This window comes from Carassius auratus, unplaced genomic scaffold (genome assembly GCF_003368295.1).
Source record: "Carassius auratus strain Wakin unplaced genomic scaffold, ASM336829v1 scaf_tig00024341, whole genome shotgun sequence".
In the NCBI taxonomy this organism is placed as follows: Eukaryota; Metazoa; Chordata; class Actinopteri; order Cypriniformes; family Cyprinidae; genus Carassius; species Carassius auratus.
The window spans coordinates 40,079-57,500 of record NW_020525337.1 but is presented as its reverse complement, the minus strand read 5'-3'; the positions used below and the strand labels follow the sequence as shown (position 1 = coordinate 57,500).

At 37.8% G+C, this 17,422-nt stretch overlaps 3 protein-coding genes across 5 annotated transcripts in view; 1 reads left to right on the top strand and 2 right to left on the bottom strand.

The window, feature by feature from the left end:
• The window catches only part of LOC113078126 (heat shock 70 kDa protein 4-like), a 13,599-nt gene extending 8,233 nt beyond the window's left edge, over positions 1-5,366 (bottom strand). The window contains exons 1-7 of the mRNA XM_026250436.1: positions 5,079-5,366; positions 4,092-4,149; positions 3,862-4,002; positions 3,605-3,727; positions 544-643; positions 329-462; positions 1-241 (exon numbers count right to left, since the gene is read on the bottom strand). The exon at positions 1-241 is cut by the window's left edge and continues 4 nt beyond it. Coding sequence (XP_026106221.1) covers positions 1-241; positions 329-462; positions 544-643; positions 3,605-3,727; positions 3,862-4,002; positions 4,092-4,149; positions 5,079-5,185 — 904 coding nt within the window. The 5' untranslated portion in view covers positions 5,186-5,366. The remainder of the gene's footprint in view (positions 242-328; positions 463-543; positions 644-3,604; positions 3,728-3,861; positions 4,003-4,091; positions 4,150-5,078) is intronic.
• Positions 5,367-8,505: 3,139 nt separating this feature from the next.
• On the top strand, positions 8,506-11,543 carry LOC113078131 (methionine--tRNA ligase, mitochondrial-like). The gene is made up of 3 exons (XM_026250442.1): positions 8,506-8,827; positions 8,899-9,233; positions 10,188-11,543. The coding sequence occupies exons 1-3, from the start codon at positions 8,569-8,571 to the stop codon at positions 11,367-11,369; spliced, it is 1,776 nt and encodes a 591-aa protein (XP_026106227.1). The 5' UTR covers positions 8,506-8,568; the 3' UTR covers positions 11,370-11,543.
• LOC113078130 (mediator of RNA polymerase II transcription subunit 12-like) overlaps positions 11,464-17,422 on the bottom strand; it is a 31,105-nt gene continuing 25,146 nt past the window's right edge. For all 3 annotated transcript variants that reach the window (XM_026250439.1, XM_026250440.1, XM_026250441.1), the window contains exons 39-44: positions 16,010-16,090; positions 15,700-15,923; positions 14,351-14,534; positions 12,578-12,709; positions 12,332-12,425; positions 11,464-11,749 (exon numbers count right to left, since the gene is read on the bottom strand). In XM_026250439.1, coding sequence (XP_026106224.1) covers positions 11,712-11,749; positions 12,332-12,425; positions 12,578-12,709; positions 14,351-14,534; positions 15,700-15,923; positions 16,010-16,090 — 753 coding nt within the window. In that variant the 3' untranslated portion in view covers positions 11,464-11,711. The remainder of the gene's footprint in view (positions 11,750-12,331; positions 12,426-12,577; positions 12,710-14,350; positions 14,535-15,699; positions 15,924-16,009; positions 16,091-17,422) is intronic.

The window sequence follows — 17,422 nt, the reverse complement described above, 5'->3', positions numbered from 1 at the left end:
TGAGTTTGCTTGAGACGTCGATATCATTCATGAAGCACTCGATGTTCAGGGGCAGGTCTGAGGAGTTGGCGCTCATCAGCTTCTTCAGCTTCTCACACTCCTGATAGAGTCGGACCAACGCTCGGGGCTTGGACTTCACATCCAGCTTGTACTTGACCGCAAACTCCTCACAAAAATGTCTGACCAGCCGCTCGTCGAAGTCTTTTCCTCCCATTTCAGGGTCAAAGGCCGTAGCAAGAATCTGTGTGGGTGGAAAAAGCGATTTGTTTATATTTCCACATAACTGTTAAGAATGCATTTAAGAGGAATAAATGTCATCGGCACACACCTTGAGCTTGCCTTTATTAAAGGCACACACAGACACCTGGTAGCTCGAATGGCCGATATCCACAAACACCACTATCCTTGGCTTTTCTTCAGGGGCAGGAAGATCCTGTTTGTAGATCCCGTACGCCAGAGCCACTGCATGCAACAACAACAACACGGATGTCACTCGAGGATGGAAAGTGGACGTGTTAATACTGAAACGGTGTTACTGTTCACCTGCGGTGGTTTCATTCATGAGCCTCAGACAGTTGAGTCCTGCGATCTGAGCCGCATCGATGACAGATCTCCTCTCAGCATCGGTGTAGAAGCAGGGCACCTTGGGATTGAAAACAGCATTTGCTTAAGACACTGATTTCAGAGTATTCAGAGAATCTACGGTGGACTTCTGTGTCCAGTTACTCATTCACAGCTGAGGGGGAAACGTTCAAATGCAGGGCTTGATGCTTACTTTTTTACTAAAGAGCACATGTGGTCCTAAGATGAGAAAATGTAGGAGTGCGTTTAGAAACTTTTGGGGTGCAATGAAATAATGTAAAGAAATAATAATAGAAAAATGTAGAAAAACAACTCGTTTATATATATATATATATATATATATATATATATATATATATATATATATATATATATATATATATATATATATATATATACACACACACACACACACACACACACACACACACACACACACACACACACACACATAGTGTGCACACAGATTTTGTCATACGAGTGTTATGCATTTTAGTAAAAAAAAATATATATTAATATTTAGAATTTTAGAAATTTTATATTTTCTGCTTTCATTTTAGTACTTTTGTCCTGTTTTTTCATTTTTATTGGATTTAGTTGTTTTTAGACTTGTAAAAAAGAAAATGTTTTAGTTCAGCGTATCAGGTGAAACTAAATGAAAATATGAGTTTATATTAATTTAATTTCCGTTTACATTAATCTTTATTTCATTATTTTAAATTGTTTTCATTAACTATGATAACCCTGATGTATACATACATACATACATACATACATATATATATTGCATTTATTTAGAACCAAGAACCAAGAGAAAACATTACTAGGGCTGCAACTAACGATTATTTTGATAATCGATTAATCTGTCGATTATTTTTACGATTAATCGATTAATCGGTTTATGTACTTATATTTTCGTTTTTTTCCATTTTTTCCCCAAGTAAATTATTAATAAAGGGTCTTTATCATTCAGCATAGATTTTTAAGAGATTTTAACCATTTTGCATTGTCATATCCTCATCAAAAATATACCTGGAGTTGTTTTATTATGTTAGTAATCCTTTGTCGAACTCTTCTGCAATCAAAACACTGACCCATACTCTAGCAAAATTCACAAGGAGATTTCAAATATTGTTTTCACCATGGCAGTCCTTAGAGCTCCTAAAGTAGTTTAACATCCCAAACAAAGCTTAAGGAATCTTTGAGAACATATTTTCACGAAGTATAAGGATAAAAAAGAATAAAATTGCAGTGCATTGTATTTTATTATTTACTGGGAAAAAGCTTTATAGCTTATGCTGTGAAATTGTAAACAATCCTTCGAAAAAAAAGTGCCAATGGCATGAAACCTGAATGGAACTCAAAATTTAAAGTAAAATCCATCAGAAGGTTGTCCAGAAAAAAAAAATTGGGACACACACAAAAAACCTGCTGTGTGAAAAAGAGCAGTGAATACTTAGAAAAGAAGTGCATTTTAAATATACTCAAACATTTACCTCTCTCATTCAGTCATAATTAGGCTGCAAGTCTGAATTATGAACTGGTAAACGACAAACTGATCACATAACATGTTTGTAAAGCTTTAAATGTTAACTGTTAAAAAGCAATGTTATCAGCTTTTACGACTAAACATTTGCAAACAACCTTGTACTGGAGAATCTGCACAAATAAAATTCTTAGGGGCCGTTCACATATCGCACCTAAAAACGCGTGGAAAACGCTAGTCGCGCCGCTTTCTCCTTCTTTCCAAAGCGCTCGGGCAGAAGCGCCCCTGAGGCGTCTGCCTTTGCTAAGCAACCATGACGTGCTCTCTCCATGACGTGCTCTCTCCATGACGTGCCCTCTCCATGAAGACCCGGAAATTTCAGCAAAGGATAAATGGATGCGGTGTGGACGCGCCTGGAAAAACGGGCGCATCGCACCGCGTGCGTGTCGCGACCGCGTCGCTTCCATTATGAGAGTGCATACTGCGCGCCTACATAGGAAATAACAAACTTGAGCACGCAAAAGACACGATATGTGAACGGCCCCTTAAACAGTTCAGTAGTGCAGAGTTTACAGGTTACTCTTCATTTTGAAGGCTCAAAGTAAAGTACTCCCACTTCCCGCTGAATGCTGCAGAGACGCTGTTCGGGAAGCACGTGACATAAAACGAGGCCAGCTATTGGCTATTCGCTACTTCACCTGCTGTACTGGCTGAGTAAAACCTCCGGTGGCTCATTACTGCCACACTTTGGTCACCGCAGATTTGAAATATGCACGAAATGAGCCGCTTATGGCAAATTAAATTTATTTAGCGACGAATCGATTACTAAATTAGTTGACAACTATTTTAATAATCGATTTTAATCGATTAAATCGATTCGTTGTTTCAGCTCAAAACATTACCGTCTCCAGCCGCGAGAGGGCGCTCTATGCTGCTCAGTGTAGACTACAGGAGCACTGAGCAGCATAGAGCGCCCTCTAGCGGCTGGAGATGGTAATGTTTTCTATTGGTTCATTTCTCTTGGTTCATGTCAAATTAATTTTGATAAATAAGTCGCACCTGACTATAAGTTGCAGGACCAGCCAAAATATTAAAAAAAAAGTGCGACTTATAGTCCGGAAAATACGGTATAATGTTCTTTGTCTTTCCTTCCCATCACAGAGCTTTTTGAACAGAAGCAAATAATAACCAGAGGAAAAAAAATTTACATTCTACGTGACTTATTTATAAACAAGCCCAAAATACTTATTTTGAAATGTTTACTATAGCACGCGTCTCCTTCGAATCCTTATGAAGGATATAAAATAATTTCCATTTTTACAACATATCATATCTGTGTGCTAATCACTGATCACAAACCGAAGCAGTGTTTAGTGTAATATTAGTATCATGTGATGATAGATGTATGGTGTTTATGTACTTGATGTACTTGATGCAGAACCGAACGAATTAAGTGCTGATGCACGAGTCTCCTGAAGAGTTCAGCTCCCAGCGAACACATGCAACATCATCAGGGATGATCATGTTTACACTCACAGAGATGACACAATCAGCGACGGGCTTCCTGAGGGCGCTCTCAGCGGTCTCCTTGAGTTTGGTGAGGAGCATCGCAGTGATCTGTTCAATGCTGAACACCTTCTCCTCCTCCAGGTACATCACCTGCAACATCCAACACACACACAGCTCACATCCGCTCTCACATTTACCGAACAACAGAACTGAAACTAAATCTGCTGCCTCTGAACAAAGCTCACGGCGCGTTTCTTCTGGACGCCTCACTTTGAGCTCCTCACCTTTATTCCCGTCGTTCCCGAAGGCATCTGTGACAGCTCATAAACCAGACTGGACTTTAGGTTCTGGACAAACGGATCGGAGAACGCCCGGCCGTGGAAACGCTTGAATCCTTGGACAGTGTTTTTGCAATTGGTGACCACCTGTGTTTCAGTTGAGACAAAGAAAACATGAGTAAGATCATGCGTGAACACCGCATTAAACCAGGATCTGTCGTCTACACATCACATACCTGGCTTTTAGCTGCCGCTCCAATAGAGCGATTTCGTGGCCCAAAAGACACACATGATCTGAAACAACAAACACAGATGTAAAAACATTATGACAAATAACTGTACAGGTATAATCAATAATTAATAGAGCATACATGCATGCACACACATTATATATAAACACACTGATATTCAAAAGTTTGGGTTCATTAAGATTTGAAGTGTGTTTTAAAGAAGTCTCTTCTGCTCATCAAGGATGAATTTATTTGATCAAAAATACAGTTATATTGTGAAATGTTATTGCAAATTAATATAAAGTTTTTTATTTCAATATACTTTTAAATATAATTTATATCTGTATTTAAAGCTGTATTTTTTCAGCATCATTACTTCAGTCTTCAGTGTCACATGATCCTTCAGAAATCATTATAATACGATGATTTATTTCGCTTCATTTTTTTTTCAGGATTCTTTGATGAATAAAAGGTTAAAAAGAACAGCATTTATTAAAAAATAAAACGTTTTTTTAAAAAAGAGATTAATGCTTTTATTCAGCAAGGAGGACAAAGTGTTAAATTGATGAAAGTAATAATTAAAACTTAAATTGTTAAAATGCTGTTCTTTTAACTTTATTCATCAAAGAATCCCGAAAAAAGTATCACAGGCTCCAAGAAAAAAGAAAGAAAATAAACCTTTTGAAAACTAGTGTGTGTTTATATAAACAGATAATTATAAAATCCTACCAAGTGGAACATTTACACTTTTTACAAATAATATTAATAGTAATAAATTGTATCTAAATAAAGCACAAGATTTAAGTCGGAGTATTCCAATATATAAAATCAAATTAAAATAAATAAATAATGGCTCAGTGTTGGTGTGTTAACTATCGGTTTCTTAAAGCCTGATTTCAGACAGTGTGTTTTCCTGTAGCACTATATTATTCGAGTAGATGGCGGATGTATACAGTCAGTACTCGCTCAGAGCCGTGCACGCGGAGGACTCACGGTGTGGCGCGGTCGCTGTACTCATTATCCGCGGTCTCGATTCCTCCGCCTCGAGCGACCGCTACATAGCAGCTCAAAAAGCCCACGTCAAAGCCCACCACTGACATGTCAACAACAGAGAGATCCGCGAACACTAGCAGCCCGAGCCCAAAGGGGAATAGACGGTCGATCTGTAGAATGTGAAAGAGTAAATAAGAGTTTAATTCATTATTCCACTCTAACTTCAGGGAGGAATGAGGCTGCGGATAATAAAACGCCAATCGAGAGACAGACAACAGGACCGTTTCCGGTTCAAGACGGAGCTAAAAGGTCCAACACAAAACTTCCACTCTGAATCTCTTTGAATTTGACCTTCTCTTACTGTCTATGAATTTTACGGCCACTGGAGATTAAAACAAGGCATGAGGCAAACATTAATTTCTGAACTCAAAAATGATTTTTTTTTAAAGCCAATGTTTCAAATTGCTAATAAAAATTAGATTAGTAGTTAACAATTAAAGTGGCTCAAAAAGTTCATCAAGGTTGTCTTAAGACAAGAACGCATTTTGTTTTAGTTTTAGGGCAACTTTGATTAAACTTTTTTTTTATCCACTTCAAATACTACTGTATAATGCGCAATAATATAATATATTATAATATAATAATCATTAAACTAGATCAGAATTAAAACAGAATCAAATTCTTGGGTAGTGAAGGCAGGGGTGGTTCTAGGGTGAGTGGAGATCCGGGGCTTAGCCCAGAAAAATCCATGTATGTGACTTTTTATTTTAATAAATCAGAAAGATTTACCTTGTTTAAAATATACAAAAACAATAAAAACAAAAACAAATGTAAAACATTTTATTTAAAGTATTGAGGAGAATACATTTGCTTTTTTCAAACAAAAATTAAGAATTGCAAAACAAATGAAACAGTGATTTTGCAATACATATTTTCCATGGTCATATCTATTAATTTATTTGCAACGCTGCAACGGCCCGAAACGCAGCTCACTGATCCAGGTCCTGTCATGATGAGCAGAGACTTTCGAGTGGATCCTTTATTTTTATTCAGTAGCATTAAAACATTCATGTTTTGTTTTATTTACTTTATTAACAAATGTATGTGTATTAGCAGCGTTTGCTCAAGTTAAAGAAGTTGTTAACATGAACATCTGCTGTTTATTTCTCTCGATGTGCACACTTTTATAGCGTTATGTGTATTGGGATCGCAAATCATTTGAGTCGGGCTGTTGTTTTCAATGCCATTCCATCTGGTGTGTCTTTTCTGTTCCAAGGTACTACTTTTCCATGGCCATGTACTTACACTCTGAATTTAACTGACACAATGATCGGAAATGTTTGCTTTTCTGCAGATCAACAAAAAAATAACTATAAAATTAGAGCTCTTTTTCAGAGAGAGATAATAACAATTCCTTACATAATACCTTATTGGAATGGCATTGTGGAGAATATACCTTGGGAGAAAGTATGGACCTTGCCTCATAGATATCTGCTTACCAATAAAGTAAAAGAAATAACATTTAAGTTAATTCACAAATGTTACCCAACTAAAGCCTTTCTTAGGAAATATAAGTTAGATATTGACGTGAGTTGCTGTTTTTGTCATTCTTCTGAAGAAGACTTTATTCATTTATTTTGGCAATGCTCCTACACTGAAAAATTTTGGTCAGACTTTTTGGCATTTATTCAGTGTAATTTTGTAAGTGACTTCTCTTTTTGCTTTCATGATGCTTTCTTTGGATTGTTTGACTACTCAAAAGAGAATACTGGAAAATATTACATAATTAATTTGTTTCCTGTTAGCTAAATTTCACATTCATAAACAAAAGTTTACCGGCTCTAAACCTCTTTTTTCTTTATTCAAATTGGACTTAGACAAGTATGTGGAAACTATCCGAAGTTCTGTTAATTTGAAAGCTATGAAAACAGTCTCTTTATATTCGTCCTTTGTGTCCTCTTAAGATGTAGTTTTATTACCTCGTTTTTCTTGTTGTTACCCTGGCATAACAAACAAATCTTTGTGTATTGTTGTTTTTGTTTTTTGTCTTTATTATTTTAAGTGTAATGTATGTTTGTATTGTTTAATAAAAAAAAAAAATAAATAAATAAAAAAAATCATTTGAGTCGGGGAGTTCGTAGCGGGTTCACGAATCATTTGAGTCAGTTCGGGAGTTCGGAGCGGGATCGCGAATCATTTGAGTCAATTTGGGGATCGCGAATCATTTGAATAAGTTCGGGAGTTCGTAGCGGGATCGCGAATTATTTGAGTCAATTTGGGGATCGCGAATTATTTGAATAAGTTCCGGAGTTCGTAGCGGGATCGCGAATCATTTGAGTCAATTTGGGGATAGCGAATCATTTGAAGCAGTTCGGGAGTTCGTAGCGGGATCGCGAATCATTTGAGTCAGTTTGGGGATCGCGAATCATTTAAGTCAGATCGGGAGTTTGTAGCGGGATCGCGAATCATTTGAGTCTGTTTGAGGATCGCGAATCATTTGAATCAGTTCGGGAGTTCGTAGCGGGATCTCGAATCATTTGAGTCAATTTGGGGATCGCAAATCATTTGAAGCAGTTCTGGAGTTCGTAGCGGGATCGCGAATCATTTGAGTCAATTTGGGGTTCGCGAATAATTTAAGGCAGTTCGGGAGTTCGTAGCGGTTTCGCGAATCATTTGAGTAAGTTTGGGGTTCGCGAATCATAGCTGTATATGGATACGCATTTTTAACTAATTTAGTGGCTAGTTATAATTACGTTTTCCACGCTTGTTTAGATGTGAACTTTTATTTAATGATTATTATTATTATTATTATTAAATCATGCCTAAAAAGCACATGCATCTAGGCTAATGTAAAGTTACATGATGAAGTCATACTAGTGCACGTGTGCATTTTGAGTGCCTTCTTTCACTGCATTATTTGGTGTATTCAAATGCATTTATGAATGCATGTGAATGATCACAAAATTTAAGATATGAACCCTTTGTGCCAAAAGAGTTCTTTCTTGTCATTATAGAACCTTTTTAGCATAAAAGGTTCTTTGGAGTTGAGTGAAGAACCCTATGGTTCTATATAGAACCCCATTTATCCCTTTCTTCTAACAGTTTGTTGTCATAAGGCATCTTAAATATTTTTCATAATTCAAAAACATTAAATGTATATTTTGTAGTGATTACGAGCGGCTATTAACTATTATGTCAATGTAAATATATTATGCATAAAATGTATGTTTAAATATTAAATGTAAAAAAGTGTATATATATATATATATATATATATATATATATATATATATATATATATATATATATATATATATATATTAGTGTATTTTACAGGAAACCAGAGAATGAGTAATGTACAGGCTCTGACGAAACTAAAACCGAAAGCGCGTGAGAAATTCATCTCAAAGTACGGACTATTTGTTGGACCTTTTGTTTTTAAGCGTGACCCGGATGTTCCTCTCTCGCGTCTGGCAGCACCGGTCTCGTGATGAGCTCTCGGTTTCTTATTTTCACTCGTTTCAGAGCAACGGTAAGTTTATCCAGTCACGCTCTCCGCGGAAGTCTTCCGCGCGTCTACAGCTTCCTTCACCGTCGGGCTTCGCAATCCTCGAAACCATATTACATCACGACTCCCGTCTTCTACGTGAACGCGCCTCCGCACATCGGTCACGTGCACTCCGCGGTCACTGCGGACTGCCTGCACAGATACAAACTCTTAAAGGGATACACCTCCAGATTTGCAACAGGTATGTTTGATACTCTTATAATATAATAGTAACCTTAGATCAGTGTTATACGAGTTTGTATGTATCTGCAGGTACAGATGAACATGGTCTCAAGATCCAGCAGGCAGCTAGTAATGCTGGGAAAGAGCCTCTGAGCTTCTGCACCGAGATATCAGAGAATTTCAAGCATGTTTTCCAAAGATGTGGCATTTCATACACTGACTACATCCGAACAACAGAGCAGAGGCACAGACGGGCCGTCGAAGACTTCTGGACGGTCCTCCACAGCCAGGGCTTCCTCTATAAAGGCACGTATGAAGGCTGGTACTCCACTCCAGATGAGAGTTTTCTCACAGCAGCTCAGGTCACGGACAGCACAGACGCAGAGGGACGAATGGTTAAAGTCTCCAGCGAGAGCGGACACAAGGTAAGATTTAAATTAGAATAAAAATAATTATCAAATAAAAATTTGATTCATGAAAAGCTTAAATCTAGAAGTAAACAAAAAACTAGAAAAAAATTATATAATTAAGTGACCAATAAAATTGATTAAAATAAGTAAAAAAAAAAAAAAAAAAAATGAAACCAAAAATATATATATATATATAATTATTAAAATAAATCATTTGTAAAGTGCTTAGATCAAAATAGAAGTTAAATAAAAATGAGAAAAAGTGACTAAAGTATATCAGTAAACAACCAAAGATGATTAAAATAAAAATAAATCTTTGTTTTTTGATTAAAGGAGACTAAATACAAATAAACTAAAATTAGATTTAAATAAGTACACTTACATTTTAAAATATTTAAAATAAAAAAAGAAACTAAAATATATAAATAATTATTAAAATAAATTATTTGAATAGAAGTAAACTAAAAATTATAAACTATATATATATAGATTGACATTAGGTACAAAAAATATGCATATGGTAACTTAAAAATTAGATAAAAAAAAATATAAGTAGACTAAATATATCAGTAAACAACCAAAGATGATTCAAATAAATTAAGAACGAACTATATTTTTTCTTAAGGAGACTAAATAATACAAATAAACAAATTATATTAAAAATAAATTATTAAATTACAATACATTTACTTGCCACTAATATTACAGTCCTAACGAGAGTAAAAAAAACCTGTAATCATTTCATCAAATCATTTTTTACATTGGTATATTATCTAGTATATTCTTTATTTAAAGTACAACTAACATGTAATGTTGAAGTGTGTAGTTAGTTGCCTTTTACATTTTATAATATGGGTCCCTTGCATGAGGATGCTTATATTTGGGGTCCATGGCATCTGGTTGACTGATGTGTGATTTATATTGATATGCAAGAACAAATCATGGAAGATAAATTCATCTCTCTGACAGGTGGAGTGGATGAAGGAGGACAATTACATGTTTCGTCTATCAGAGTTTCGCACCGAGTTGCTTCGCTGGCTTCGATCGAACCCGAAGGTGATCCAGCCGGTGAAGTTTCAGGACTTGGTTCTCCAGTGGCTGGAGGACGATATCCCAGATCTGTCAGTGTCCCGACAGAAGAGCCGGCTCCGGTGGGGAATCCCAGTCCCGGGAGATCCCGAACAAACCATCTACGTGTGGCTGGACGCTCTGGTGAACTACCTGACGGTGGTGGGGTACCCCGAGAGTCACGCTCACTGGTGGACGGCGGTGCGTCACGTCGTGGGAAAAGACATCCTCAAGTTCCACGCGGTTTACTGGCCGGCGTTCCTCATGGCCGCGGGCTTGCCTCTTCCTCAGACGATATACGTTCACTCGCACTGGACGGTGGAGGGACGGAAGATGTCCAAGAGTCTCGGAAACGTGATCAACCCGTCGGACGCCGTCGAGAAGTTCGGTGTGGATGCTTTGAGATACTTTCTTCTCAGGCAAGGCGTTCCGGATTCGGACTGTGACTATTACGACGATAAAGTGGTGAAGATGTGCAACAGCGAGTTAGCGGATGCGTTAGGAGGACTATTAAACCGTTGCACCGCACCCTCGCTCAACCCCTCACAGGTGTATCCTCGCTTCTCCCACGCTTGCTTCCCAAAGGAACAGCTTTGTGGAAAAGCCGTTTCGGAGGATTACAGAATGGTGGAGGCCGTTTCAACGCTTCCAGGTTTAATAGAGCAGCACTTTGAGAATCTAAACATCTATAAAGCACTGGAGGCCATTAGTGCATGCGTGCGGCTCACGAACGGCTTCGTCCAAAGACACGCTCCGTGGAAGCTGGACCGGAGGGAAGACCGGGAATGGCTTGACACCATCCTTCACGTGTCTTTAGAGTGCCTCAGGGTGTATGGGATACTCCTGCAACCTGTGGTGCCAGGGCTTGCCGATAAAATATTATCTAGGTTGGGAGTCGCGTTTGAAGAGAGGAGCTGGGATTGTCTTAACTTCCTGAAGAGATATGAAGGAGGAGACTGTGGGCTGGAAGGAAGAGCGCTGGGTCCTGATTTGGGAGTGTTGTTTAGTCGTCTAGAGAGGAGCCCGGTGAAAAAGAAGACGACTCCCAAAATGGAAACAACACAGGACGAAGGAAAATCTTAGGGAATAGATATATGAATATGATTTAATAAAAGATAGTGATGGATGGTGTTGGGGTTCAGTGACACTTTATACAAATATACAACAAGGCATAAAAACAGACATGTTTTTTTTTTTTTTAATGAGAAATACACGAAACTGAAATTGTACAAATTGAAATAAAATAAGTCGCAATACTCTCATAATTTCCTGTACTTCTTTATACATAAACTCTTCCGTGGTTCGCCTCTGAAAACAATGTTTGACTCTACTTTTGGGATCCGCTTCTTTCAGAAAGCTGCGTGAAGCAGAAAATCCGCTAAAACTATTCTTTACACCACTGATGAAATGCATTCGGACGCTCTTTTAGAAATAGGAGTTGGTGTTCTGGCCAGGTTGAGTACCTAAGGAAAGAAAAACGGTATATTTAAAATATCGCTGACGTTGCATTTTGATAAAGAACAGCACTGAGAATGAAAACAAAAACAAATGCGTGAATTTAGAATACACCGTTTAAAAAATACAAGGGCGTCAAGTTACGAAAAATCAAACAGGGTGTCGTACTTCTCATTTCTGAAGTTTTTAGTAAATGTTTTATATCAATCCCTTACTAATAATGACATATGAATAACTGTATCCTGAAATATATAGCATATATAGTCATACCATGAAACCGAATTATGGTCATACTTCCCACCCGTTTATGTTTCACTTTCAGATTTAAGGTCGATGAATGATTGAATGTTTGGATTTCCTTGATATACATTAATTAGCTCAGCTGTTAACGATCTGTCTGGACAGTTTTACAGACTAATTTTGGTCAACTACTGTTTATTTGACTACTAAGGGGGGCAGCCCTACAGGAAATAAGGATTTATGTTGATATTGCTCCATTTGAAGATGTTTTGAGGGCAATGTATTTCATGCAAAAACACAGTAGTGCATCGTGGCTGTTAGAAACAGAGTGATATAAGGTTGAAGCATACTTGAGAGCTGCTGCTGGAGCTGTCTGACCAGCGCTGCGGTCTGCTGCTGCTGCTGGGTCTGCTGCATGCCTTGCTGCATGCTTTGGCGTGGGAACTGAGAGAAAACACAGTCAGAATAATCAAAAAAAGTGGAGAACTGTTTTAATAAATGTGTATCTGACTGATTTCCCACCGCTTTGTGTGTCAGTGCATGATGCATTTTAAAAGTACATGATTGAAAGATGTGTAGGTGGTTTGGGGTCTCACCATGGGTTGCATTCCCAGGGTCTGGGTGGGAGTCTGGGGGGCTGCCACCGGCTGCTGTTGAACCTGCTGCTGCGGCACCTGCTGCGGCTGAACCTGCTGTTGCTGTTGCACTTGTTGCTGCACCTGCTGCTGCTGTAAGACAAACACACAGACACCATCACTTTATAGGTGAATCAATTTGGACGGAGTGTCCGTGACGTCACCCCATTGGTTTCCGACAAGTGCTTTAAGGTAAAAGTGGGCGTCGCCAACTTGGCAGCACGTCACCAAGCGTCACTCCCGGGTTATCGAAAATGGGCAAAGAGCTGGTTGCTGAAACCACGCCCACCTAACTCAACAGCAGCGGCAATCCACCTGTCACTCAAATGGCCACGCCCTTAATTATGCAGAACTTTAAGGCTTCATATAATTTTAAAAGGATGAGTTATAAAAAATATTCACCCCCCTAAAGAGTTGTCACGAAGGGCAAAATCAAATATATAGACCAAAATAATTTTTATATCAGGCTGTAAACGTTTGCAGTGAATTTGGGAATTTTAACACGCTCCCTTTAGGAGGCAGCCTCTAGTGGCCAGTCGATGAAGTTGGAAAATCTGAACTTTGGTGAAAATTCGCGCCACATTAACCAATCAGGAGCTTGCTCTAGTAGTGACATGATTACGATGGTAGCAAGCTGAGGCAAAAAATGAACAATGGAGGAATTATATTTTATGTTTAACCCCAAAAGAGACATCAGAAGTTGCAGTGTCAAACCAAGACGGTAACATGATCACTAAGCTCTCGCTGATCGCGCGGAGCTGATCATCTCCAAAATCGGCGATACACATTTTTAAATAGACGCTGTCTTTATAAATAAACCACATATTTGAGTTTAAAACAACTACATTCTCAACTGAAATACTTTTAAAATTACATTTCATGACACCCTAACGGTAATATTCATCCCCCTCACTGTTGTCACGAAGGGCAAATTATCTATATAGACCAAAATAATTTTTTGTACTAGGCTGTAAACAGGCTGTTTTTTTCTGCTGTAAAGTAGGGCATTTTAACAAGAGGAGTCTATGGGATTGACTCCCTTTTGGAGCCAGCCTCTAGTGGCCAGTTGATGAATTGCAGTTTTATGGTTACGTCAATGCAAAGACACGAATAGACATCCTGCGGTGCGATTCGCACGAATGACGCGAAGTGAATTGAGCGTTTCTGTTTTTTTGAGTTGAAAAATCTAAAATTTGACGAAAATTCGTGCAACGTTAAACAATCAGGAGCTTGCTCTAGTAGTGACATGATTACAATGTAGCAAGCTGAGGCAAAATCTGAAACAACAATTGAGGAATTACAAAATAATTTAAATAAATAAACAGTAGATTTGAGTTTAAAACAATTACATTCTCGACTTAAATACTTTTAAGACTACATTTCATGACACGATAATGGTAATATTTTTGAAATTATCCGAATAAATGGTGGTTGAAATCACAATGCTGCATCAACTCAACTGGCAGAAGCCCCTCCCATGATGTGAATTCACGTCTGTCTTTAAGTGAGTTTCACACGCGGATGAATAAAATTTCACGCGCTAATGTAGTGAGTAAACTCAAAATGTTCAAGCGTCCAACTTTATTTGCACAAGTCGCATCTGGTGTAAATGCCCCAACTTGTTGGTTTCACGAGAGGGAACGGAAGGTTGCGCTTGGTGAATAGTTGAAATGTAGGCGTTGTGTGAAATGCACAGTATCCCACAATGCATTGGGGTGTGTGTTTTTTACGTACTCTGAGAGCTGGATGCGGTCTGATCAGCTGCTGCTGTTGCTGCTGGGCCTGCTGCTGTTGTTGTTGTTGTTGTTGCTGCTGCTGCTGGTCCATCATCTGATTGGTCCTCATGTTGGGGTGCATGGCTTGTGCTGCCAAGTGGCTGTGCATCATAGGAGTCTGCTGCATGGACTGATGGGAAAACCTGAGACAGATGGTGAAAGCGTAGCTAATGTTTTACACTCCTTCAAAGCTGGGTTGTGCAATACAACAATGCAAGGAGACAAGCTTTATATTGTAAGCTAATGAGTTGATTTATTCTTGTTTCTTCCTCTGGTCATACAGTTTTTTTTAAGAATCTGCGATATAATGCTATTGGGTGAACTGTCAGTGGGCGGAGTCACATACCAAAACAAAAACAGACATTGTGACACTGAACACACATTTCAAAGCAGAATAACATGCTCTGGTTTTGTTTTTCGGAGAAAAAAGTGTGAACTTAGCATGTTTCCTAAATATCTGTAATTTTATGATTTGGCACATTCAAAGTGTACTTATAGCACCTTTACGAAACACATATTCAATTTGCTAGGAGTCCTCAAACTCCTAATTTGCTGCTTATTAATTAATGAAAGTAAGGTAGTTACTATATAGTTATATTTAGGTTTAGGGTAAGGATAAGTGATCTTAAAAAATACTAGAATAAGGCATTAATATGTGCTTTATAAGTACTAAAAAGCCAATATTTAAGTTAATAAGCAACTAATTAATGGTGAATAATGTTGCAATACATGCTATATATTAGATAGCATGGGATATGATCATCTTTGGTAGCTCAATTGAAGGCATTTTGAGTAAAACAAATTCATATTTAATGAAGGACAAAAAAAAGTTTGATTGCATCTTATTTAACTGTTGTGCTTCTTAATCAAGAATAACAATGAATCCATCTTTTGTTTTAGTCTGAAAAAGTGAAAGGTATTTAGATGCATGTAAGCAAAACAGACATCAAAACATATTTTCTTGTAAAATGTGACAAGATCGCGAATTCAAAAGTGAAAGCCCGGCTTACAACACAGCAAGAGGAACTCCGTTCACACAATTCAAATCGCAAATAATACTTCTGATGAAAAAGAAGGGGTTGAATGTGATAACATGTTAACTTGCAAAGGAAATAAATGATCAGGAAACGAAATGAGGTCAAATAAATCATAGGGTAGAATTGACTGTCTATTGATTTGTTTATAGGTGCAATAACTTTTAGTTAACTAAAACTTGACTAATCATAAACAAACACATTGCACAAGACAAAAAAAAAAAAGATGACCAAATTAACAGGAAAAACCCAAGCACTTGTGTCTGTGACTGACCTTTGTGTGTTTGGCACTGTGTGTGCGTATGCTCCAGGAGCCTGCTGATGCACGTAGCCGCTAGGTCTCGGCTGCATTTGCCTAAGAGGGTCCACCATGGCTGGGTTTGTGCCAGGATGTCCTCCCTGGAAGCCGTACGAGGCAGGACCTATTCCTCCGGGCTGAGAGGGGTGCGGCTGCATCCCCATGTGTGAGCCGTACGTGGTGTAGCCCTGGGAAATGTTCTGAAGAGAGAGAAAAGCATGGGCTGTCATCACCGGGTTTCACCAAATGCTGAATATATCAACGACGCAAATTTGCCTGTACGTGCCTGTGTCGGTTGCATCGATGGATACTGTTGATTAGGTGCCACTTGTCTAATCTGCGCTTGTCCAAGTAAATGATTATGATTCTGGAGAAGTGCAAACAGAGCATAAAAACACAAATGCTTTCCATTTCCATTTCCTTTGGTATAAGTCAAATTTAAGAGTTGTTTCCTTTTTAAATCGACGTGACCCATGTGTGACGCTGGAGCACAAACACAGTCTGAAGTCTCTGGGGTATATTTGTAGCAATAGTCAAAAATAAATTTTATGGGTTAATATTATAGATTTTTCTTTTATGCCAAAAATCATTGGGATATTTAGTAAAGATCATATTCCATGAAAATATTTTGTAAATTCCCTACCGTAAATATATCAAAACGTAATTTTTGATTAGAAATATGGATTGCTAAGAAATCATTTGAACAACTTTAAAGGTGCTTTCCTCAATATTTCGATATATCGCACCCTCAGATTTCAGATTTATTTTAAATGGTTGTATCTCAGCCAAATATCGCCTGATCCGAATAAACCACACATCAATGGAAATCTTATTTGTTCAGCTTTCAGATGATGGATAAATCTCAATTTCACTTAAGACTTAAGACTTCTGTGGTCCGGGGTCACATATATGGAAGCTTGTTTCTGCTACTGAAAAGGTAAAAAGGTAACCACGACTTTGTCTTACAATTCTGACGTTTTCTCAAAATTGTGTGTTATGAAGTCAGAATTGTGATGCATAAATAAGCAATTTCAAGAAATAATGTTAGAATTGCAAGATACATCATGCAATTCTGAGAAAAAACAACTTGTGAGATAAATCCCAATTCCATTTTTTTTTTTTTTTTTTTTTAATAGCTTAAACAGGCTTCCATAACCATATACTCTATTCATACACAACCATTTAAATGCAATCAAGTCAAGCCATAATAATACTTGTTGCCAAGTCTGGGCTTTTACCTACGTCTGCTGGTTTGGTTTTGTTTCCTAGTCCAAGCCTCTACTATTTTATTTTTCTAAAGTGAGAATACCATCTCACCAGTCATTTATAAGCACAATTTACAGCACACCCCAAAACTTTTAAAAGCTCATAGACACATTAAAGGCTAAAGATGTCTTGAACACCACTTTTTCAATGATTCAGAAAAGATAATGCATCACTGTCTGAGCGAGATTTCAAGGAAACCATAGCTGTATTGACATTGCAGGACTTTTCATTTGTTATGCTATTTTATCTACAGTAGAATTCTTTAGTGAAATAAAGTAGCGCCAAGAAGATATTTATTGGAATGAATTTGACTTAATTAAAGAGCGAGAGAGAAGACGGGCAAGTGATTGTGAAGCTTGTTGGTTTAATTACCAAAACTACCAAGTTATCATCTCACTGATGAGAAATATAATGTAGTTTTTCACTGTTGTAT